Genomic DNA, 26,639 nt, shown 5'->3' on the forward strand with positions numbered 1-26,639 from the left:
TGTACACACACACACACACACACACACACAAATGGAATATTATTCAGCCACAAAAAAGTATGAAATCTTGCCATTCACAACAATGTGGTAGAGCTAGAGAGTATTATGCTAAGCGAAATAAGTCAATCAGAAAAGATAGATATCAGATAATCTCACTCGTATGTGTAATTTAAGAAACAAAACAAATCAGCAGAGAGAGAGAGAGAGAGAGAGAGAAACCAAGAAACAGATGCTTAGCTGCAGAGAACAAATTGATGGTTACCAGAGGGGAGGTGGGAGGGATGGGTGAAATAGGTGATGTGGATTAAGAAGTGCACTTGTCGGGGCGCCTGGGTGGCGCAGTCGGTTAAGCGTCCGACTTCAGCCAGGTCACGATCTCGCGGTCCGTGAGTTTGAGCCCCGCGTCAGGCTCTGGGCTGATGGCTCGGAGCCTGGAGCCTGTTTCCGATTCTGTGTCTCCCTCTCTCTCTGCCCCTCCCCCGTTCATGCTCTGTCTCTCTCTGTCCCAAAAATAAATAAACGTTGAAAAAAAAAATTAAAAAAAAAAAAAAAGAAGTGCACTTGTCATGATGAGGACCCAGTAATATATGGAATTGCTGAATCATCATCTTGTACACCTGAAACTAATATAACACTGTATGTTAACTATACTGGAACTAAAATTAAAAACTTAAAAACTAAAAAATAGTCTGAGGCAAAAAAAAGAAAAGGTAATGAAATAGAGAAGTAGCCAAAAGGGAAGAAAAAAAGTGATGGTAACAGTTTAAGTTGACAAGAAGATTTTCAAAAGTGAGTGATGAAAAGTATCAAATATTCTAAAGAAGTCACGGAAAAGTAAGAATAAAAAATAATGAATACGTTTAATGATTAGGATATGACTGATAACCTTTAAAGGGGAAGCTTTAACTGATAGGTGGGGGCAATACTCAAATTCCAAAGGGTAAAGAAATAGCAAATAAGATAGTAAAGAAACTCTTGAAAACGTTGACAATAAAAGGAAGACAAAAAAATACACAAAGAAAACGCAAATCTCCTTCATTCTAGAAAAATACCTGAAAATATTAGCAGGCAGAAGGAATGTGGTAGAAAGAGATGAAATGAAGGCACAAAATAAAGGAGTAAGGTTGTGGAGCAAATGGAAGAGATGAATGCAAATGAAAGCAGGATTAGCTTTTGAAAAGTGAGAAATGTCTTTTTCTGAGATACCTGGATAAAGGGGGAAAAACTTGCGACAGAAAAAAGTTAATCTTGGGAAAAATGAGAAGGATGACCTCTGGGTAGTTACTAGGAAAGAGACTAACAACTAAGAGACTAAAATAAAACCTTGAGGGTATTGAAAAGGATTTAAACAGGTGCTGCAGAAAAAAATAAAGAAGTCTTTTTAAAAACGCACAACCAGGGGCGCCCGGGTGGCGCAGTCGGTTGAGCGTCCGACTTTGGCCAGGTCACGATCTCGTGGTCCGTGAGTTCGAGCCCCACGTCGGGCTCTGGGCTGATGGCTCGGAGCCTGGAGCCTGTTTCCAATTCTGTGTCTCCCTCTCTCTCTGCCCCTCCCCTGTTCATGCTCTGTCTCTCTCTGTCCCAAAAATAAATAAAAAACGTTGAAAAAAAATTTTTTTTAAAACGCACAACCAAATTAAAGTTAAAAATCATGAATTCAGAGGGTTGCCTGAGTGGTTCAGTTGGTTAAGTGTTAGACTTCAGCTCAAGTCATGATCTTGTGGTTCCCGGGCTCGAGCCCTGCATTGGGCTCTCTGCTGTCAGCTCAGGGCCTGCTTCGGATACCCTGAAACGTCCCCCACCCCCCCTCCCTCCCCTGCTTGCACTCTCTCACTCTCTCTCAAAAATAAACATTTTTAAAAAAAAAATCATGGATTCAGAGATAATTAAATCAAACACAGTTTGGTAGTTTGGAAAGCAGCAGAGAGAAAGATCAAAAAGGGTAACAGATTCAAGGATAGTAAGGTTAAACATGACTGAAGATATAAAAGATTCTAGGACAAAAAGCAAGCAACATTCAAAACAGATGACCTTAAGGGTGAGGTTGATATCAAGTTTGGTGCTGCTGCACTGGAAAGAAGGGTCAAGACTCAAAATCATCAGGTAATGAGAACTCAAAATGAATAAATATTGTATATGATGAAGTACATTGGGACAGTGGTAAGGAAGGGGGGTAACAGGTAACAGAGGTCTTGTTATGATCTGCAAGAAAACCACTTTATTTCTGACTGAAAATACATGGAACGACCTCAGTTTGAATAATCAACTTAGCATATTTATATCTGAACAATTCTTACATATTTTAAAAAAATCCTTCCTGAAAGAATAAAGTAAGCTACTACTAATGAGGTTCAAATGAAAGTAGTGAAGTAGTGTGGTCTCTGAAGTTTTTCTCTAGCACAGAGTACATGGTAGGTGCTCAAACTGAACTTTTGTCTGAAAAGGAATTCTAACAGCAGCATCATGACTAAAATATACCTATAGTCTCTCACTTCACATTTCATTGAATGAATACAAAGATAAATGGCTTGAAAGGCTAATGGACAGAAAGATGGATGAAAGGGAAGGGGCAGAAGGGAGGGAGAAGGGAGGAAGAGAGTCCATTCATGAGAGTGCCAATATTGTTCTTAGCATCTTTGACAAAACTGGAGTCTCTCAAAGTGACTCCTTTGAAGAGGCTAACACTCTTGTGGTTACATGTATTTATTTGACAAATATTTTAAAAACATTAAAAATTTTATGTTTGAAAATACCACTTCTTAAAAGACTTAGAAAAACAAATTTCCTAACAAACCTATTCTAATTTCATTGGTCTAACTGCTCTTAAAACTTTTGTCCCCTTAATTTCATTAGGTATTACATTGGAAAATAATATTAAGTAATATCCTAGATGTTCCCTATTGCTAGATCCTTTTAGCCCCTTATGTGACAAACTGGCTTCTAAAAAAACAACTTTATTTTTAAAAAACAAAATTGTTAAATAGCAATTTTGATTGGTGGTGTACATGTTTAACTTACCTCACCATATGATTTATAAAGGCTTTGTTACAGTTAGTGTTGTATTTGCAAAAATTACAGTGGATATATATTGAAAAGTGGCTTGCAAAATCTTTTATTTTGGAATGACACTCAATGCACTTGTGAATTCCCCGACGGCACCTTATGGAGACAGAAAAAAAATAATGAAAATTTCTCATGAAACAAAAATAATAAGGTAAAGCCTTAACATTTTATTAATCAAAGCTAAGATGTTTAAATTAGCATCTTTAAATAGAGACATAATTTGAAAATTTGATTGGAAACAATAAGCTAGAATAAGTGTCAAAAATCAAACACCAGTTAATGTTCCCTGGAATAAAAAGACTGCATTAATGAATTCAATTATTACAAGATATAAGCACAAAATAGAAGACTAGTGTAAATGATGACAACTGTACAATGAACACTAATTCTAGTTCTGCTCCGCAGTTGTAAAAAGTACCTTTTTATTATCTTCTAGGCCTTTAGGCCAGACAAATGATCATCATGTCAATGTACAAGGGAGCTCTGTGATATGGTAAATTATATTAAAATAAACCTTTAATATTTAATATTCAACAAATATTACATATCAGGAATAAAAGATATTACCTTAAGTTCTTCAAAGCTATGCTGATTTTATTCTTTCTGTTGCGTTGTTTCTTTTGTTTACAAGAGGTTTTTTTGGTCTTATATTTAGATGCAACTCTACCTTGCCTTTTGGCATGAGGTTTACTTGCACTGGATACAGCTGCATGAGGCTTACTTGTCTTAGATTTACTGGTAGTAGATTTTATATTTTTAGCAGTTGTACTTTTAGACCTTGGAGGTGAGATTTGAAAAGAAGAAGTGCTTGGAACACTGCTACTGGGAGATGTAGTTACTGGTTTTGAATGAAGAGGTCCAACTGAGGCTCGAATAGTAACCTATAATAATGAAGACAATATATACATATTTTAGAAAATTAATCATCGCATTAATATTAAAAAGATTACTTCATACCTTGACATTATGGTCAATTGGTTTTTGAAAAGGGTACCAAAACAACTCAGTGGAGGAAACAATAGTCATCAAACAAGTGGTGTTGGAACACAGGATAAATAGATGCAAAGAACCAATCTGGATCCTTATCTCATACTAGATGCAAAAATTAACTCAAAATGTATCAAGAATCAAATTGTAAGAGCTAAAACTGGAAAACTCTTAGAAAAAAGCATAGGAGTAAATCTCCATGATTTGGGGTTAGATGATGACTTTTTAAATATGACAACAAAAGCACAAGCAACCAAAGAAAAACATTAACTGGACTTCATAAAAATTTTAAACTTTTGTGCTTCAAAGGACACTGTTAAGAAAGTGACAAGACACCCCACAGAATCAGAGAAAATATTTGCAAATCATATTTCTAATAAGGGACTTGTGTACACAATATATAAAGAACGCTTACAACTCAGCAAAAAGACAAATAACTGAATTTAAATATGGGCAAATGATCTGAATGAACAAGCATTTCTTTAAAGATATACAAATGGCCAATAAACACTTGAAAACATACTCAACAATCATTAGTCATCAAGAAAATGCAAATCAAAACTCCAGTGAGGTATCACTTTAGACCAACTAAAATGGCTACAGTAAAAAACAGACAGATTAATAACAAGTATTAACAAGATGTAGAGAAACTGCAATGCTCAGCTCATATATTTCTGGTAGGAATGTACAAGGGTGCAGTGGCTTTGGAAAACAGTTGGTAGTTCTTCAAAATGTTAAACTTAAGAGTTATCATATGAGGCGCCTGGGTGGCTCAGCTGGTTAAGTGTCTGACTCGATTTCAGCTCAGGTCATCATTTCATGGTTTGTGGGTTCAAGCCCCACATTTGGCCCCACACTGACAGCATGGAGCCTGCCTGGGGATTCTCTCTCCCTCAAAAATATAAAAATAAAAACTTAAAAAAAGAGAGTTCTCATATAACCCAGCAATTCCACTCCTTAGTGTTCCACTCCTAAGCAATTCCACCTAAGAGACATGAAAAAGTCCACACAAAAACTTGTACATGAGCTTTCATAAGAGCATTATTTACAACAGCTAAAAAGTACAAACAACCCAAATTCTCATCAAATAATGAATGGATAAATCAAATAAAAAGAATAAATTACTGATACAAGCTTTAATATTGATGGATCTCACAAATGTTACACTAAGTGAAGGAAGCCAATCATAAAAGACCACATATTGTAGGATTCCATTAAAAATTTTTGTTTCCATGTTTATTTTTGAGAGAGAGACAGAGCACGAGTAGGGGAGGGGCAGAGAGAGAGGGAGACACAGAATCCAAAGCAGGCTCAAGGGTCTGAGCTGTCAGCACAGAGCCCGAGGCAAGGCTTGAACCCACAAATCATGAGATCATGACCTGAGCCAAGGTCGGATGCTTAAACTGACTGAGCCACCCAGGGGCCCCTATATGATTCCATTTTTATGAAATGTCCAGAATAGGAAAATCCATAGGAACAGAAAGTAAAGTTTGCCTAGGGCTGGTGGAGGGGAAATAGGGAGTGACTCCTAACAGGTATAGGGTTTCTTTTGGGGGTGACAAAAATGTTCAAAAATGGGTTGTAGTGATGTTTGCACAACTCTGTGAATATGCTAAAAACCACTGAATTATATCTCAATAAAGCTGTTTTACCAAAAAAATCACTGCAGTTCAAAATTTAAATATCATTATTTTGAAAATGGTAAATATAAACTACAATCAGTTAAGTATCTCATTTATTCTAAATGGTCATACCAATTAAATGACATTTACCTCATTATTTATTTACTGTTGTAAATTGCAGTTTTGTATTGATAGCATTTCTATGTTAACAGATATTAACGGATAATTAGGAGTTAGTGCAAATTATATGAATATCAAAAAAAGCACATTCCATGTCTATTTTATTCTCTGATATAACTAAGTAGCTTTCACAAACACAGAAGTCAAAATTTAAATCTCAAAACCAGAAATAATAACCTTGGAAAGTCCTGCATTACTCTTTGGTAACTATAAAACAGGTCTCCGGTAAATGTGACCTGCTCTATCTGGAGGCTCATTGGTCAGGATTTATAATTCCAAAGGTTATTGTGGAGGTTACATCAATTAATTATACAGAATGAAGAGTTTGAAAATATTCAGAATTTCCCTAAAGGGAACTAACATAACATTTATCATTTAGTATTCAAAAAAGGTGATGTTCGGTTATACCCACTTATTAATAATGGAAAACACAGTTGCCTATTAACATTCCCTTTAATCACTTGACTATACTACTCCCATGTACTTGAGGACCAGCCAATGAGGAAGTCCTTTGAAATACATGTGACCTGGTATCATACAAAAAGCACTGAATTAGGGGTCAAAAGACCCAGGTTAAATCTCAATACTACCTCTTGCTAGCCATTTGACCTTGAGTAAGTAACTTATCCTCTTTAAGCCTCCTCATTTATAAAATGGAAATAATACCTGTCTTGTCTACCTCACTAAATTGTTATTAATAGAATGTATGAAAAATCACACAGAAAGCTTAATTCTAAAGTGTTACAAGACACCTATTACTATGATGATGATGATACACTTGTTATTATTATTATTAATAAGAGAAGATATGGGAAAGGACTGTACTGCTTACAGTCTAGCAGCTGAAGCAGACATATACGCTGCCAACTGGAAGAACTCAGAAACAGCCTATAAAATATTGAAACAACTCACTGACACAGCCTATGGTTAGTCTAGTTGCACTCACTACATAGGAATATGCTCCAACATAGCACATGTCAATTAAGTAAAAAAAAAAAAAAAAAAAAAAAAAAAAGGATAGGTTTCTTTCTAAGCAAAACAATGGTAAAACCTAAACTTAAATCTTAATGACAAGCAGAAGTTAATTTTTAATATTATAGTCCATAGATAAACCCAGGCAGGGGGCACCTGGTTGGCTCAGTCAGTAGAGCATGTGACTCTTGATCTCAGGGTTGTAAGTTCGAGCCCCACATTGGGTATAGAGATTACTGGAAAATAAAATCTGGGGTGCTCGGGTGGCTCAGTCACCGACTCAATATCGGCTCACGTCGTGATCTCGCGGTTGTGAGATCAAGCCCCGCATTGGGCTCCATGCCGCGTGGAGCCTGCTTGGGATTCTCTTTCTCTCCCCCTCTCTCTGCCCCTTTCCCCTGCTTGTGCTCTCTCTCTCTCAAAATAAATAAATAGACATTTAAAACAAAACCAGGCAGGAATTTACTTCTACTATCACACAAAATGTTAAAATAAAACATATTTAAAACTCACTTTTGTACCAGGAGGCAATCCTTCTAGCTCTTTAGGCTTTATAAATGTCCGATGCTGGGTCTTGTGATCCAGTTTCTCTTTGCAGGTCAAAAATTGTAGTCTGCACTTGGTACAACGATGAACTCCTTTTTTCTGTTTATAAGAAACATTAAAAATACTATGAGAAATAACAACTTCTATCACCACAAATCCTGGAATCTGAAATTGCTCTTAATTGTAATAGCTAAATAATTTTAAAAAACCAGTATTTTACTATATCCCATCATAAACAATGCCAGAATATTCTTTCATTTTTTTCAAGAACACTGCTTGCATTAGTATTTGTATTTCAAAAGTATTTGTGGGGCACCTGGCTGCTCAGTTGGTAACACATGGCAACTCTTGATTTCAGGGTTTAAAAGTTTGAGCCCCACACTGGGTGTAGAGATTACTTAAAAATGAAATCTTTAAAGTAAGTATTTATTGCCATATAGGCAATCAAAACAAAAGTTTTATCAGTTAGGTTCAAATGTGACAAGTCCTACACCTTTGTAGTGTGAAAGCTTTTTTAATTATAAATTTAAGTATAAACCATTCAAGCACACGATACAGTGAAAATGAGTTATACTATATTTTTATCCTAGAAAAGGTGAAGTTATTTTTAATTTTTAAAATTTCTTTTTTTAATGTCATTTATTTTTTTGAGAGACAGAAGGTGGGGATGGGGGGCGGGGTGGTCAGGGAATCCCAAGCAGGCTCCGTGCTGTCAGTGCAGAGCCCAATGTGGGGTTTGATCTCACGAACCTCGAGATCAAGACCTGAGCCGAAATCAAGAGTCAGACACTTAACCAGTTGAACCCCTCAGGCGTCCCAATTTTTTAAATTTCTATTTGTTTCACAAAAACAATTGAGCTTTCTATGAGCACCTGGGTGACTCAGTCAGTTAAGGGTCCGACTCTTGATTTCAGCTCAGGTCACAATCTCGTGGTTTATGAGATCAAGCCCTGCATCGGGTTCTGTGCTGACGGTGTGGAGGAGCCTGTTTGGGATTCTGTCTCCCTCTCTCTGTGCCCCTCCCCCACTCATGTTTTCTCTCTCTCTCTCTCTCTCTCTCTCAAAATAAGTAAACATTTTAAAAGATTTGAACTTCCTAAGACCAAAACAAATTTAACCAGACATCCCCTCCAAAAGTTCTGTTACAGAAATGATTGTATAAAGCAGTGTTGTCCAGCAGAACTTTCTACAGTGTCTGATAACATTACATAGTTGCACTGTCCAATATGGTATTCACCAGCCACATGTTGTTATTGACCACCTGAACTGTAAAAAGTTCAACACAGGAACTGATTTTTCAATTTTACTTAATTTTAATTAATTTAAGTAGGCACAGATGGCTAGTGGCTGTGATACTGGCCAGTATGGCTACAGAAGTACAAATGAGAACAATTGATCCCAATCTATTGTCAGAGAACCCCTTAACTACATCCCTTCTCAAACTTAGGCCTATTATTTTTTTATCAATGGGAAATAGGACCCAAGAGAGATCTAAGTCATTTGCTCATAGCTAGGTGATGTTCTTTCTATTACACATTATCAACTGCAATCTTTATGTATATGCTTTCATTAATTAAAAAATATATTCTATATTTATAGGTAAATTTAGAACAACATACAAATGCAAAAGAATGTTTTCTCCAAAGCTGTATCTCCACAGGCCCATCACTATTTTCATGTAAAGCATAATTATTTAGGAAAAGCAAATGAGTTAACATGTGTAAGTAGCTAGTGATTACTGGTGTACAGCAGGCATTTGATAAATAAAAGTTCTGAAAAAACTTCAAAGCAATATATAATGTTTGTATTACTATTTGAGTTTCATTTTTAAGACAATTTTGCATTGGATCATATCCTAGGTATAGGCAATGTAAACAGATTCACCTAACATGTGTTCAAGAGAAAGAAGGAAGGAGGGAAAAAGATCCCAGTCAAGAAGCAGATAGCAAGGTTACAGGACAGGTAGAAAATTCCCCAGAGTACAATTCCTAGAAATCTTTTCTCTACCTGTGCATATACCTCATCCAGTTTCATGATTTTAAATAGCATCCATCCAACTGCCTACTTGACATCACTACTTGATATTTAACAGTCATTTCAAATCAACATAAACAAAACTGAACTCTATATTTTCCCCCATCCACCCTGCAAAAAAAAAAAAAATCTGTTCCTTCCCTAGTCTTCCCAATATCTCAGTGTATGGGAACACCATTCTTGCAGTGGCTCAGGACAAAAGAACTCAGTTACACTTAATTCATGCCTTTCTTTCACACCCCACATCCACCAACCCATTAATAAAACCTGTCAGCTCTACCTTCAAAAACAATCTTTGCACTTTTTATCACCTGTTCAGCCACCATGTCAGCCCAAGCCACTCACCTGGACTTTTCCAATAGCCTCCTACCTTCTCCTTATTCCCACCCTTTCCTCCTAACAGTCTATTCTCTCTATAGCTGCCAGAGTGATCTCTCACATGCTTAAAGCTTCCAATGGTTTTCCACACCACATCAAAATCCTAACTCTGGCTCACAAGACCCTACACCATTTACTCTGCATTCTGTTGCTACAGTCTCATTTCAACCTACTCTCCCTCCCACTTGTTTGCCATGCTCCAGCCACACGGGCCCCTTGCTGTTCCTTGGACATCTAGATAGGTGCTCACCTCACTGCCTACTTACTATTCCCTCTCCTTGAAATATCCTCTCTCAGATATCCACATAGCTAACTCTCTTATTTCCTTTGGAGAGGCCCTCTTTGACCATCCCATATAAAAACAGAAATGGCTTCCTTCACCTCCTAAGCCCTGGCACTCCCTAACCTCACGTTTTCTTCCCATGGTACTTATCACCAGCTGGCATACATTTACATTCAGACATAATACACATACACTTTCTCCACTACCATGCAAATTCCAGAGAGCACAAACTGTTTTGTTCACTTCTGTTAAACAGTCCCTGGCATATATTAAGCACTCAATAAGTATTTGTTAAATAAATAACGAGGAAGACAGCAAGAGACTGAAGGAGCATGCATATGAGAAGCAGGCACAATTTAACTAGTTGAAAATGTCTGCCATGCCATTCAATGAGCATTTGCCCAGAGCCCTGGGATGGGAGACATTAATCTACTATTCCCTTAGTTGGACTTGAGTCTTGCATATCTCTCTTATGCATATATGCTTGAGATGTGGTAAGGAGAATAATACAGAGGGACGCCTGGGTGGCTCAGTCGGTTAACCGTCTGACTCTTGATCTCAGCTCAGGTCTTGATCTCAGGGTCGTGAGTTCAAGCCCCGCATTGGGCTCCGCGCTGGGCATGAAGCCTACTTAAAAAAAAAAAAAAAAGGATAATACAGTACAGTTTTAAATAATATGATGTTCAACCAAAAAATTGGTGATCTATTCCAAGGATAATTACCCGTCTGCATTGAACTTTCTGACAAACATACTATATTGTTTGGGTGATTTGAGGAATTTTCAAGGCTAATTCTGACTATCTGTAATATCTGCTTTTAGACCTAATGTTGGTAAAGGATATGACTCTATGGTAAAACCTTGGGCTCTAAGTCAATTTTTGGCTCTGCCATTTATTAGGGAATGTGGCACTGGGCAAAGTAACTTACTGTCTATAAAGCTTTATTTCCTCATTTATGAAATGAAAATGATCATAACTGCTTTGTAGGATGTTTGTGAGGATTAAACAAAATAATGCAAGTAAAAACACTGTGACTGTCATACGACAAGTGATTAGTATATATTAGCTACTTGTTATTTCTATAAAGATTTAATAAGAATATCTAACATATAAAATCCTTCATCCTTTCTTAAAAGTTGTACAAACCATATCGATAGCTCTTAAAATCACTTAAGACATACTAATATATTCTTTTTAGGAAAAGGTTACAACCAAAGTCTTCAAAAAGAATAAAATGAGCCACAGATTCGATAATTCCTATTATCTAAAATTACACTAATGTTAGCTCAATTACAAGTTTATAATCCTGCTCAGCTATGGTTTTTGAGTCTTTTGTGGACAACTGCATAAACTGAAAGTACTTTGAAAAACTCTTGATGATCCTATTATTAGACTCTTTCCTCTGTTGACTGCTCACTGGCTACCTCTTAGGTACTCCAAACTCACAAATATTGGGCACCAAGTCCTTAAGACTACTCCCAGGCTTGATGATGCAGAAGAACTTACAGGATTTAGAAATTGTTATACTCATAGACACAATTATTACAGTGAAAGGATACAGAACAGGATTAATAAAGGAAGAAAAATGCATTGGGTGGAGTTTGGAGGATATTGGCACCAGTTTCCAAGTGCACTCTCCCAACAAGATGCATAGGACACGTTTAATCAATCCCCCGGCAACTAACTGCAGCAATACGTATGAAGTGCTTTTTACGAGGAAAGCTCTCTTGAGTCTAAGAAGCTAGGTTTGTTCTTTTTACAGGGTTCAGTCACCAGAAGCCAGGTTTATTTTTTTTTAAAGCGTTCAGTCACCAAATCTTCAGGCTCCCAGAAGAAAAGCAGGTGTTTACCATAATCATATCTTTGTACAAATGATCTAGAAAAGCTGGCACAATGTGGCTCAAGGTCCTAGGCATGTAAAACACTCATCAATTAATAACAAAGGCTCAATTTCCAGGAGTTAGCCAAGGGCTAATTATGCCAATATGCAAACAGACCCTTCTGAAAATGTACATGATTTGAACAACGCAGACCTGCTGGGTCAACTCTTTCCTATATACATGGCAAGATAAGGCATACAATTTAGGGTATGAAGAGTGACTATAGACCAGGTAAACCACTTAAGAGACACGGTCCACATGGCAGGCCCATCCATCTCTGTACCTTTCTAGGACACTGTTACTCCCTCTGCATCTGTACCTCACTCTGGAGATTAGTAAAGCATGGTAGGAAGAATTATGTTAAAAGCTTCATAATGAAATAGAGCTACTGTTTTACATCTCATTCTTCCTTTCAAAATCAAAGGTTAAAACATGAAATAAAGCACCAAGACCAGTGTTTTCCAAACTATTCCTCAAGAAATGTTAGTATGCATTGCGCAAACAAAGGATTAAATAAACTTTGGGAACAATATAGACAATATCCCTTCCTTGGAGATTTATAAGGTTTTCTAGCATATTAAAAGCTCTATTTTTAAACATAAACAAAAAATTGTTAATTTTGTAAATCCAGCCAATTACGGAACTTCTTTTTCCAGGAGCAATTTTAGAGTGGAACATCTATTAACATCTGATGGAACACTCCTGGGAAACTCTAGAATAGAAAGATTTTGCCAGGGGGGCACCTGGGTGGCTTAGTCGGTTAAGCGTCGGACTTCAGCTCAGGTCATGATCTCACAGTTTGTGAGTTCGAGCCCCACATCGGGCTCAGAGCCTGGAGCCTGCTTTGGATTCTGTGTCTCCCTCTCTCTCTGCCCCTCCCCTACTTGTGCTCTGTCTCTGTCTCTGTCAAAAATAAATTTAAAAAATGTAAATTTTTTTTTTTAAAAAGAAAGATTTTGCCAGAGGTTCTTAAGGGTGAGATGGCATACCCAGCGTGTTGGAACCATCCCAGTCATGACACAGGTGATCCTGAAGGTATTTGGGTATTCTACTTTTTATAATTTTTTTTCAATTAACAAGTACAAGTTGATTTCATGGTCATTTAATGAGTGGAACTGAAAACAATACTGAGTAAACAATGCTGAGAAAACCAGTGCTGAGCAAACTGGCCATGACAACGCAATCAATAATAAGACAATGTAATGAGCTTATGAGTGAGGAGACAAAACTCGATTACATAATTGCATTTGGTAAACTCGTTGACTTCTAATTTTGGCAAAGGTACCACTGCTCTTTCAAACACTCAAGAATAGACTTACTGTTTAAAGGTGACTGGGTGGCTCAGTCGAGTTAAGTGTCTGACTCTTAATTTCGGCTCAGGTCATGATCTCGTAGTTCATGAGTTCAGGACCCGCACTGGGCTCTGTGCTGACAGCTGACAAAGCCTGCTTGGGATTCTCATTCCCTCTCTCTGCCCCTCCCCCCACTCTCAAAAATAAATCAATAAACATTAAAAAAAAAGAATAGGTTTACTGTCTCATCAAAGTTTTCAGCCTAAATAAAGGATGGTCTAATTGTGTCAGGAAAAGACCCAGCAAGAATAAACTGAGAATTCAAGGGAAAGGTGCAAGCACTAACACTGGTATCCCAGAAATGACATAGCTAAACTGGCAAAAGTCATCTAGGAAACAAGTTCTAACCTAAATATAGTCCTCTGGAAGAGTTCACATATCTAGAAACAAGTGTCATTGCTATTTCCTTTGTCACTGGCTGCTACAAAAGACCATTCTAGGTTGCTAAGACAACCACATGTCTTTTCATAATAAAAACTGAGCTAGAAAGTAGAAATGAAGTTTGGAGAAGGAGAAAAAAAGATGGAGTCCTCAAGCTTATCTTTCTCAGTTCAAAAATACCCTTTTCCCTGCTCTTGATTCACTACCTTTAAAATCATTCCTGTTTTCACCACTTGTAGACCCCTGAAATATTCAACTTCAATATCTCCCTCATGTTCCCTCTTCCCCTCTGCTCTAGGCCTCCCATTTCTACCTCAGAACTCTCTCTATTCAAGAGCCTCACCACAATAGGAAGTGGACAAAGATACGGAGTGGAAATTTCACAATTCAGCATAAATTGTAAATTATTCATGTCATTTGTAACCACTTAACTTTCCTTTTAGAACAAATCTAACCAATGCTCTAAGGTGTGTGTGTGTGTGTGTATACATATATACGTATATACACATGCATACGTATATGTGCACATACATACATATATACACACACACGCCTTTTTACTAAGACAAAATGAACAAATAACTGCTAAATCTCACCTGATGCTTCATGTAATGATTCATGTAGGGAGTTGCCATTTTACTAACTTTGAGGCAAAATGGACACAGCAAGTTCTTAGTGTTTTCATGGGATGCTCTAAAATGATTCTCTACATCAGAAAATGTTGAAGATCTAAACTGGCAAACCTAGAAATATAAAGAAGGTTTGATTTAACTTGAAAGTTTATAACGGACATGCAATTACATCAAAGTAGTAATGATGAGTCATTTATTTAGAGGAATATTATGTAACGCTAATTCAGCTCTGCTGCGTATACAACCAAGAATTCTATTACTGAAAATAATAAGTATAATCTTTGAAAAAAAATTATCTTTCAAAGTTTAGGGATATATTCCTAAATATAACCAGATTTTCTTCTTTTTTTTCAGACCTACTGCCCCCCTATCTTGTTTGAATTTCCAAATTTTGACACCTCTTGTCCTAGAAAGTTTTTCCTGCTATATAAAATAGAGTATTCTCTTCTTTGGATTTTAAATGGCACCCAGGCTATGACAGAGGCAATTTATCTTGCTATCTGATTGGGAACCATTTCAAATTCTGGAAAAATACTGGTCTCAAAGCATTTAGTTGAGTTCCCCATAACTAATAGCATTTCTTATTTCTCTGTCATATCTATATTCTTCTCTACATGGTAAGAAAATCCATACATGTGTCTTTCTGCAGCAGGGCATTTTGTTTGTCTAGTCCAGGGATCAATAAACTATGGCCTACAAAGTCCAAGCCACCATTGCCCATGTATATGAGTTACATCAATGGAGTTTCCATTATTGAAGAGTGTCTTCAATTTTAGTAACTCGTTTTATTCAAACAGTTAAAAAGAGCAACAGAATATGATTTTGTGGCACATGAAAGTAAAACAAAAACCTAAGTACATGATAAAATGTGTACCTGGCAAATATATGGCATTTCACCGGGTTTATGAGTGTCCTTCATATGTTGCAAAAGAGCATGTTCGGTTTCAAATGATAATTCACAGATTTTGCAAATAGCTGAAAGTGGAAAAAACAATTACACCATTTTAAGGATGTATAGAAATAAAAGATGCATTTTGTTTACCCATAACAATGGCAATAATAACAGTAATAGTAATAGTGATGGTGGTTCCAACGGTTCTAGAGTTGTTAACTCTGTAACACTGTTCTATGGACTTTACTTATATGCCATCACTGAGAGAGGTACTGCTATTTTTATCCCCATTTTCCAGATGAGGAACCTGAGGCACAGAAAGATTAAATAACTTGCCGGAGGTCTTAACAGCTATACTAAGATGCAGAACTGGAATTTAAATCCTAGCTAACTCCAGACTCCATGATTTTTAACTATCATCGCAGTTAGTTTTCTTATTAGGGTGTAAATCAAGGCCATTGATTCCATAATTGCAAACTGGGGCATCCGAGTTTTCTAACATTAGCCCCCTATGTACGATGCATGAATTATGCAAAGGAAGTTTCTATTTACAAGACTTCAGTTTGAGAAAGCAATTCTAGCGAAGAGTTTATACATGTTAAAACTTGATTTTCAACTGTGTCCACAATCCAAAGTCTATTTCTTTTTCTTACGTTTCTCATCAGAAATCGTAAGGAGTCCTCAGAGCTTAGATAACCAAAGTCATGGATGTTCACGACTTCGGCAAAATGGTGACTTACTAGAAAACTCATGCGGAGTGTGTGTGCTCTCGATGTGACACTGCAACTGGAACGGTGTGGGATACTGACGGTAGCAGTGCTGGCAGGTAGTATGGTTTTCCCAGCTCTCGCTGTTCTGCTTCTCAAGTTCCAGATGGTGTTTCATGTGGTTCATAAACCTATAAATGATTGTCAATAGATGCAAATATTCAGATTTATAACCAAGGAAAAAACTCACAGATAAGTATTTGAACTTAAATGTTAAAAATATAGTTATGTTACTCAAAATAGTATCTCCAAAGCCTTAAAGTCTTCTAGAAAAGTGTGCACTTTAAATAATCACTTTCATTAGGTGGCCCAGTAAACATTTCTCTCTGCATCTTTGTTTGAGAATCATCCATTAATGTAGTTCATATGAAATACCACTAATTTGCTACAAGCCTTCATCGTTCATTCAGATTTTAAAAAGTTTGTAAAGAAAAACAACAGGCTTCTTTTCCACACATGAAATACTATTTCCATTTTAAATACATTAAATACATAAAGAGAGAAAACCCTATCACCAAAAGCAGCTACGGAGCCAGAGAGAAGTCTTTTAAAGGTCTTAAAGACATACAATAGGTTTCAGCTGCTTAAAAGACAAATTAGTATTTTTATTTGTGTTTTGGTTTGTAAATGCATGTAGTAGCAATTTTAATACCTATAATTACAAGAGCTTTTCTTAATTACAAGAACATCTTGTTTTATTTCATGATAGTGGTTTACTATTAGCACAAACACTTCATTTTGACCCGCAGGCCATGCCCCCTGTAGCGCAGTTCATTTTTTACATTCTGCTATGTCAGGTTCCCTAATAGGTTTCTTATGAGAAGGAAACTATGACCTTCGATGGCAGAGAGTACAATATAAAAAGGCAGATCTATTTCAGAAAGCTCACTGAAACTTTTTACTGAATTTCAAAGTAAAGCTATTCAATCACATTAACAATTTTAATACAAAGTCAAATATTAACAGTTACTCATTATGAGTCCCCAAAGGATACAGTCTTGAAGTGATGATGTCATCAGCCTAGACAGCAACCATAATATGGAGGTTTTAACATTTATCTTCTGACACGTCCTGCTTACAGTACACCTTGACATATTTTTTCCTCCTTTTTTTAAGTAGGCTCTATGCCCAATGTGAGGCTTGAACTCACGACCCTGAGATTAAGAATCACATACTCTGCCAACTGAGCCAGCCAGCAGCCCCTCTTCCCCCTTCTTTAATTTTAACATCATCTTTATTAAAATCTATTTTTAAAAATCCACGTTTTGCCTAAATATTTACATATAAAGGTCATGAGCCATTAAACTTTCAGCTCATAACTTTTAAGTAGTACAATCTACCTGTATAAAGTGATCTGTTAACTAGCTATCTCTCAATTATTGTACTGCCCCCATCTGCAGTGCACATTTCTCAAGCCAGGAGATGGAGATGTGGAAAAAAGTAACCACCTCACAAAGCCATTCTCAGAATAAAATAGCCCTAACTGGTTTTGGTAACACTTAATGTAGAAAAAAAATCCTACAATATCTTGACAGGGCAGAGAGTAGAAATCTTGACCTATTCACTTCTATCACCCTCTAAAACCATCAATTTGCCATCCTAGATTTACCGTTAAGGTAAAATGTTATTTAACATCTACAACATCTTTGGTTAACTGTTCAGGTTTTATTTACTAAACAATATGACAAAAATCCTACAAGATTTCTAAGTGTTATAAAATATGGTTATCTTAAAATTTCTAGATGTTCTGATAATCTAGAAATCTATAACCAGTCTTTTGAAATGAAACAAAAAAGGAAATTTCATGTTTAATATTAAACAGGCCAATCTTAAAGGAAAAACCAAAAGGCTATTGCTGAAAGAACTTCCAGTATCACATGCCTAACATTTAACTATAATAAGTTAAATACTTAAACAGTGATCCGCTTTCCTATGCATTTGACCAAACTTACTATTATTTTCTGATGTATTTTATTGTAAAAATGGTAAAGATATGGAAGGAAGTCACAGAATTCTCATCATAACATTGTTTCAGTGTTACATCTCAAAGCACAATTCTCTTCTGTTAAGCTACTGGCCATTAGCTATTGATGGCTGTTAGGGCTTAATAAAAGGAGGTAAAGAAATGTAAAAACTCATATGAATCATATATGTGAAAGGTCTTTGAATAGAAAGCACTGCCACAAATGTAGCATTCATAATTGTTTTAGGTTTATATTACAGTGCATTTCAGGGGTTTTCCAGGTACTTCATTTTGGACCCAAGAATTCATCAGAAAATAAAATAAATACTAGGCTTAGAAATGACCTGCAGGATACTTAAGAATGCTAATTATAAAGCATAGCTATCAAGGGTAAATATTTTTAAAAGTTTACAAATACGTGTGTGACAATATACACATATATATATATCAGTATCACATCTAAAGGAAGTGCACTGATGCCTGCAATTTACTCTGAAAAGTAAAAAAACAAAAAAACAAAAAAAACAAAACATCAAATGGAGCCTATGGATGAATAGGTACGTGGCAACACAAGTGAGGTAAAATGCTAATGGTAGAATCGAGGAGGTAAATATACAGATGTTCACTGTAAAATACTTTCAACTTTGCTGAGTATTTGAAAAGTTTTATAATAAAATGTTGAAAAAAACAATGTCAGACTATATACCCAATGAAAAATACCAGTCAGTGTGTCTTGCTTGTTACTTTGTTCATTACTATCTTACTTAGGATGACAGTAATATGCCATATTACTCAAAGACTGCAAAGTATAAGTTCCTAAAATTTAAACCATACACGTATAAATCTTCAAAATCGAGAATTATATCTCTACTTTTAAAATATGTTAAATTATAAAATAAAAGCAGACAAGTTTCATAAACTGGAACTTCTCTAAAGAAGATCATCAGGAGCACCTGGGTGGCTCAGTTGGTTAAGCGGCCAACTTCGGCTCAGGTCATGATCTCGCGGTCCGTGAGTTCGAACCCCGCGTTGGGCTCTGTGCTGACAGCTCAGAGCCTGGAGCCTGTTTCAGATTCTGTGTCTCCCTCTCTCTGACCCTCCCCTGTTCATGCTCTGTCTCTCTCTGTCTCAAAAATAAATAAACGTTAAAAAAATTTTTTTTAAATAAAAAAAAAAAGATCATCAAAAAATATCACTTTCTAGGGGCGGTTGAGTGTCTGACTTCAGCTCAGGTCATGGTCTCACAGATCGTGAGTTTGGGCTCGCATCGGGCTCTCTGCTGTCAGTGTGGAGCCCATTTTGGAACCTCTGTCCCCCCCTCTCTCTGCACCTTCCCCTCTTGTGCACTCTCTCTCTCAAAAATAAAAAAAAATTAAAAAGTATTTTTAAAATATCACTTTCTCTGCAAGGTAAATGTGGTAAAAATGATACATATGAATTGAAAACTAGAGCATTAAATAAGACTAATATGGAGGAGGTCAAACTGGATGAAGTAGTTCTTGTGATAGGAAAAGTAGATTCAAAAGTAGCTAAATAATAAAAATACCTCCTTGAAAATTCCTAGTTCAATGATAAATACAGACAAATGTGATTTTTCTCTAAGTTAAAACAAATTTTTTTCCTTTCTTAAGCTTTATTAAAAAAATACAACAAAGTGGATCTAAGTGTCAAACACCTAAAATACAATAAGAAACAAAAGATTTTCGACACAATAATCTGCCTTTATTCTTAGTAGAAAGTGTTAAAATTGCTTACCTAGGATAGCACAGGAAAATAAAGATATGATATTTACATCAGTAGCATACCAATTTTCAAACAGAAACAGTAACAAATATTTACATACCTAATATTATTTTTAAGAACTTTCAAGCAACTGAAGCATTTAAAAGTTGTGTAAGTCTTCTGTTCATCATCAACAGCTCCCTCGTGTCTTCCATAGTAAAAGTCACTAACTAACATAATTAATTTTCCTTTTTCTGCACCAGTCTTATTTTTATTTTCAGTATTTATAAGTTCTGCTTTAATCATTTCCAAGAATTTATTTACCATGTCTGGACAACAACGCTGAAAGAGAAAAAAATATATGTATGTTTTATTTACATCTCTCCAAAAAGTTAGGTGCCATAAAATGATTCTGTGTTTATAACTAGGACCAGCTTAGGTAAAAATATGCTTGGCAATATATCTGGAGAGAGAGTCACCAAAATGTTTGCTTCTTTCTTTATATAATCTAAAAAATTCAAACAATAAATACTCATATCTTAATAATTTCAAAAACAAATTAAAAACCTTAAGACCAGGGATAGCTTTATATCTAATACCATTTTCCTTGTAAGTAAAATTTTCAGATATAAATATTTAACAATAATTTGATCCTTGGCCTAAAGTCATTCATTTCATATTTGTCATGATATAGCTTAGAGGTGCCTGGGTGGCTCAGTGGGTTAAGTGTCTGACCCTTGATTTCGAGTCAGGTCATGATCTCACAGTTTGTGGGTTTGAGCTCCACAACGGGCACCGCACTGCCTGCTTGGGATTCTCTCTCTGCCCCTCCCCTACTAGTGTGCATGCTCTTTCTCTCTCTGTCTCTCTCTCTCTCAAAAATAAGTAAATAAAGTTAAAAAAATTTTTTTAATGTTTATTTTATTTTTGAGAGAAACAGAGTGTGAGCGGGGGAGGGGCAGAGAGAGAGGGAGACACAGAATCTGAAGCAAGCTCCAGGCTCTGAGCTGTCAGCACAGAGCCTGATGTGGGGCTGGAACTTACAAACTGTAAGATCATGACCTGAGCAGAAGTTGGACGCCCAACCAACTGAGCCACCCAGGCGTCCCTCAAAATAAATAAATAAACTTAAAAAAAAAACAACCCAAGACCTCATATAAACTGACCCTAATGTGGAATACTTACATACATAAAACTTTAATTTTCAATTAGATAAAACTAATTCATTTATTATACACAATTTGCAGTTGTGGAGTTTCTCTAGAAGAATTCTTTAAGAATAACTAGAGATCAAAAATATAAACTTTTCTAAAAACTCAAACTACATACTCACAATGCAACCACAAAATGAAAAGTTTAGAAAAATAAAACACAACAAAAAAATTGTGACAGAATCAAGACCAATTAAACCTACCAGATCAATTAAATCTATCCTGTCAATTAATACAAATGGATGGGTTTAATTCAACTACTGAAAAAAGAAATTTCACACAAGATCACAAAAGAAAAAACAACTCTGTGGAAGCAAGAAACGTACCAAAAACAAAGTGATTTGGAAGGGGTGAAAATAAAAAGATAAAGAATATAAATGTCAAACAAAATAGAATCCAGGCCAAAATGGGAACACTTTATAAAAATGATATAGGATACATTCACAATGAAGTTAAAAGAGATAGATCCGTCTATATCCTAAATAGCAGCAGCCATAAAAACAGAATTGGAAGACATCAAAGAAAATAGTGTTAATTTGAAACTTAAAAAAATGACAGAGCAGGTAGATGAATATAAATGAAGATACAGGAATCTAAATAACATATTTGTATGTTAGAACTGACTGATAACTATCAAATTCCATACTCTTAAAAACAAATAACAACCCTTATTTTCAAGTTTCTATGTAACATCCAAGAAAAGAGCCCATACAATTTTCAAAACGGAGAGAAAAGTGTGGGAACCTGGACTTTGCCATCAAAGAGACTGAGGTTTGAATCCCAGCTCTACCAATTAATTGGCTATAAAACAAGGAGAAAAAGATCTAGCCTGAAGAATTTTCTATGGATTAAATGAAATAATACTTTAAAGCTTAGTAATGTGCCTTAGATAAATAGGATGTTTCATTTACACTCTAAAATACTTCCTTTGGAAGAAAATATTATCTTTGTGGTATTCCAATCTACATATGTATAATAACAGCAAAAGATTATCCACAAATAATCTAAAATTCACATTTTTTCAAAATGGAAATCCTTATTGTAATATTATAAAAATTTAACTGATATATAAAAATGTAAAGCTAAAATGTAAAACCCTCACATAGTTTTAATCACAAACAATACTACAATGAATAAAAGCTACATTTTATTTTTTTTTTTATTTTTTTTTATTTTTTTTTTCAACGTTTATTTATTTTTGGGACAGAGAGAGACAGAGCATGAATGGGGGAGGGGCAGAGAGAGAGGGAGACACAGAACTGGAAACAGGCTCCAGGCTCTGAGCCATCAGCCCAGAGCCCGACGCGGGGCTCGAACTCACGGACCGCGAGATCGTGACCTGGCTGAAGTCGGACGCTTAACCACTGCGCCACCCAGGCGCCCCTAAAAGCTACATTTTAGAGAACGTGTGTGCCACTTTCTTCAAGTGAAGAAATATATGTAATATGCTATGATTTGTGTATAAAATATATGAAAAATAAGAACATTCACGTCTGCCTATACATTCAGAAAGAATGTCAAAGAGTATATAAAAACGTTAATAAAAAAATATTTTGGGGCTCCTGGGTGGCTCAGTTGGTTAAGCGTCCGACTTGGGCTCAGGTCATAATCTCAAGGTTCTGAGTTTGAGCTCCTCATGGGACTCCGAGCTCTCAGCTCAGATCTGCTTCGGATGTTGGTCTCCCTACCCCCCCCCCCTCTCTCTCTCTCTCTCTGCCCCTCCCACCCCTCAAAAGTAAACAAAACATTAAAAAAATTATTTCGTTTGCAACTCATACTGGGAACCAGGCAAATAGGAGACAGGATGGGATTCTTCACTGTATACGTTCTTTTTTATTTAAGTTTTTATTTTAATCCAAGTTAGTTAACATACAGTGTTATATTAGTTTCAGGGTAAAATACAGTGATTCAACACTTACATACAACACCTGGTACTCCTCAGAACAAGTGCATTCCTTAATCTCCATCACCTATTTCACCCATCCTCACCTCTGGTAGGTATCAGTTTGTTCTCTATAATTAAGAGTCTGTTTCTTGGTTTGCCCCTCTCTTTTTTTCCCTTTGCTCATTTGTTTTGTTTTTTAAATACCACATATAAGTGAAACTATATGGAATTTGTCTTTCTCTGACTTATTTTGCTTAGCATTATACTCTCTAGCTCCATCCATGTCACTGCGAATGGCAAGATTTCATTTTTTATGACTGAATAATATTCCATTGCGTATATATACCACATCTTCTTTACCCATTCATCTATTCATCTATAGACACTTAGGCTGCTTCCATACCTTGGCTACTGTAAATAATACTGTTATAAACATAGAGGTGCATGTGCCTCTCTGAATTAGTATTTTTGTATTCTTTGGGTAAATACCCAGTAGTGTGACTGCTGGATCATAGGGTACTTCTATTTTTAACTTTCCGAGGAACCTCCATACTATTTACCACAGAGGCTGCATCAGTTTTCATTCCTACCAACAGTGCAAGAGAGTTCCCTTTTCTCCACATCCTTGCCAACACCTGTTGCTGACTTTAGCCATTCTGGCAGGTGTGAGGTTATATCTCACTCTAGTTCTAATTTGCATTTCCTTGATGGTAAGGGATGATGAATATCTACCTTCTTACACTTTTTGAATCACGTGACTATATTACCCACCCACCCCCAATTAAATAAACCAAGGATAACTAAAAAAGTATATCTCTATATTACATAGATAGGAAAATTGAAAATGCTGGTAAAAGCTAATTCTTATATAAAACCAAAACCCAAAGTTCAGTTAACGGGAATCACACTCAGGGAGGTGGAAATAATCATGTTTCCAATATTCAAATATTCAATATTCAAATACAGTTTTGCCCAAGAATAAAGATTGCACTTGGAGTGGCACCTGGGTGGCTCAGTAGGTTGAGCATCTGACTTCGGCTCAGGTCATGACTCATGGTTCATGAGTTCAAGCCCTGCACTGGGCTCTGCTGACAGCTCAGAGCCTAGAACCTGTTTCAGATTCTGTGTCTCCCTCTCTCTCTGCCCCTCCCCTACTCTCTGTCTCTCAAAAATAAATAAACGTTAAAAAATTTAAAAAAAGATTGTACTTGGAATTTTAGGACACTTCTTCCTACATTTTTTATAAAATGTTGAATTTCAGTGAAAAATTTGCCAATCTTTGAAACAGCAAGCAATAACTTTTCCTAAGTTGCTTCTTTGCCTTGCACTCTTCTCATCCCGTCTTTCCTAAATATAATCTACATGGCCTTTTTTCTTGCCTCCTTTCCCCCTGCCTGCCATTTATATTGGGCATACAAGACTACAGACTCTCTTTCCACAAACACAGAACACTGCAATATAGGTGGCTCAGTCGGTTAAGCATCTGACTCTTGATTTCAGCTCAGGTCATGGTCTCATGGTCATGAGATTAAGCCCTGGGACGGGCTTCACATTGGGCATAGAGCCTACTTGGGATTCTTTCTCCCCACCCCCACCCCGTCTCTCTGCCCCTCCTCCACTCTCTCTTTCTCCCTCTCAAAATAAATGAACATTTTTTTAAAAAGAAAATTACCTAAAACCTAATTTCAAGAGCTTCCTACACCAACATAAAGCTAGAATTAACCTGTAACAATTAGTAACATGCATTACTTATGAAATGTTCTACCATTAGTTTCTGCCTGATGAATAAACACTAAAATGCAAGACTAAGATTTTCATTGAGTAACGTGACACACGTATATCACCAGACAAAGAAAATAACGTTAAAGAAAAGAATTTTTAAGTACCATGAAAGATTAAGCACCTAACAAAATGTCTGCTTTACAAGAGGTTTGAAGAATGGCATGACCTAGTCAATAAAATATTCTGATCAATACATTATTTTCATTAGAAGTTAAAATACAGTATGTACAGAGATTCAAGCACCGTGTGTGAGTGCTGGCTAAGGGTGCCTCGGCCCAGGGCCCGGCGGGCCCTATCAGACAAAGGCTGCAGCCCCTGCATGACTTGGTAGCTGTGGCGCATGGGACTAACTTATCTGGGAACCATTTGGGATTGAATAAAGCAATGGGATTGAATAAAGCAATTGGATTGGAGGCCATCCAGGAGCAGGAGAGGATTCCTCCACCCATGAACCATTTCATAGGTAGGGGCAAATGGTTTTGCAAATGAGATTTGCCATAGACATTTGTCCTGCAAGTGGTAAAATGCTAGAAACGAGGGGCACCTGGGTTGCTCAGTCAGTTGTGCATCCAACTTTGGCTTAGGTCATGATCTCACAGCTCGTGAGTTCGAGCCCTGCATTGAGCTCGCTGCTGTCAGCACAGAGCCCACTTCAGATTGTCTGTCCCCCTGTCTCTTTCCCGCTTGCACTCTCTCAAAAACAAATAAATCTTAAAAAACTTTTAAATTAAAAAAAAATGCCAGAAATGAAGAGAAAGAAATGTTAAGATCTGAGAAATAAATGATTCACCTGGGAAAGCTCCAATACCTGCAAACATTCTAAGGGCTGTCGCTAAAAGAAACACTGGACTTTTTACAGTCTTCTAGATATAATACTTTAAAAAGATTGGAGGGGGGTGCCTGGATGGCTCAGTCGGTTAAGCATCCAACTTCAGCTCAGGTCATGATCTCACGGTTCATGATTTCAAGTCCCACCCACATCCAGCTCTGCGTTGACACTGCAAAGCCTGCTTCAGATCCTCTATTTCACTCTCTGCCCCTCCCCAGCTCTCTCTCTCTCTCAAAAATAAACATTAAAAAAATAATAAAGGGGTCAGAGGTAGGGAAGATCTCCTCCTCACTTGGGACTATTCTATTTCTTAAAGTACTACACACTGTGTTTAATGTATTCATATATTCTAAAGCCTCAGAGAGAGATCAATGACAATCACATCTCTTAGAAAAAGCAACATCTAAAGCTTTGGTCTAGCATCCTTAGTTTTAAAGCAATTCCCAAACGCTGTCAATTTCACTTTACTTCATCATCCAGCTCCAGAAAATGGATATTTTTATTGATAATTTTATGGCTGATAAAGCTATTATCACATTTAATAAAATTAATGAAGGATTACTTGGTATCCTCTAATGCCCCCTGTAAAATACAATATGCATATACTATAGTACACATAAGCTAAATTTAAAATTTCATGATTGGGAAAGATTTTTAAATCTTGTATAAAGACAATCATCATGAATATCAATTTTTACTTAAGTTATATGAAAATATCAATGAGCAAGATTCCTTATCTAAATACCCGGACAAACGAGCATTTACAATGGACCAATCCTTAATGTTTTCAGAGACTTGCCAGTATTTTTAAAATTCAAATTTTGAAAAAATTTTACCTTCATGTGATATTTCAAGGGATCCAAAAGATTAAACTTTACATTGCACCTCGGACAAGATCTTAGAAAAGGCGCTCCAGTTTTATAGTGAGATGATGAGGTATTTGTACCTAAAATAGATTAAGGACTTTTGTGAGTCAAATTCTTTTTTAAACGTGAAACAACCAGTAATAAAAGTTTAAAAATTCATTAGAATGTCCAGAATTTATGTATAAGTAATATAATTTCTATTTCACATGCTAGATTCATATTTACCTTTTGATATCATAACATGGGAAGATGCCACCGAAGGAGAGTTAGTTAAGGACAACGAAGCACAAGGACTTATGTCAGAACCACTTTCACTGGTCTTTGGCTTTTTTGGATTAACACTGTTTACTTTAGAAGTAGAAGAACGTTTTATTATAGGCAGAGTTTCATCTATACCTACAATGATTTAAATA

General features: G+C 36.3%; 1 protein-coding gene across 1 annotated transcript in view; it reads right to left on the bottom strand.

Annotated features, from left to right (window-relative positions):
* Positions 1–26,639, bottom strand: part of ZNF280C (zinc finger protein 280C) — a 61,264-nt gene that overhangs the window by 10,154 nt on the left and 24,471 nt on the right. Inside the window, exons 8-16 of the mRNA XM_047082057.1 lie at positions 26,452–26,622; positions 26,197–26,306; positions 19,775–19,995; positions 15,942–16,099; positions 15,184–15,284; positions 14,274–14,420; positions 7,338–7,469; positions 3,631–3,944; positions 3,019–3,159 (exon numbers count right to left, since the gene is read on the bottom strand). Coding sequence (XP_046938013.1) covers positions 3,019–3,159; positions 3,631–3,944; positions 7,338–7,469; positions 14,274–14,420; positions 15,184–15,284; positions 15,942–16,099; positions 19,775–19,995; positions 26,197–26,306; positions 26,452–26,622 — 1,495 coding nt within the window. The remainder of the gene's footprint in view (positions 1–3,018; positions 3,160–3,630; positions 3,945–7,337; positions 7,470–14,273; positions 14,421–15,183; positions 15,285–15,941; positions 16,100–19,774; positions 19,996–26,196; positions 26,307–26,451; positions 26,623–26,639) is intronic.

The sequence above is a fragment of the Lynx rufus genome, unplaced genomic scaffold, assembly GCF_022079265.1.
Source record: "Lynx rufus isolate CCGP_SWC_20201006 ecotype Redwood Valley unplaced genomic scaffold, mLynRuf1.p SCAF_19, whole genome shotgun sequence".
NCBI classification, from domain to species: Eukaryota; Metazoa; Chordata; class Mammalia; order Carnivora; family Felidae; genus Lynx; species Lynx rufus.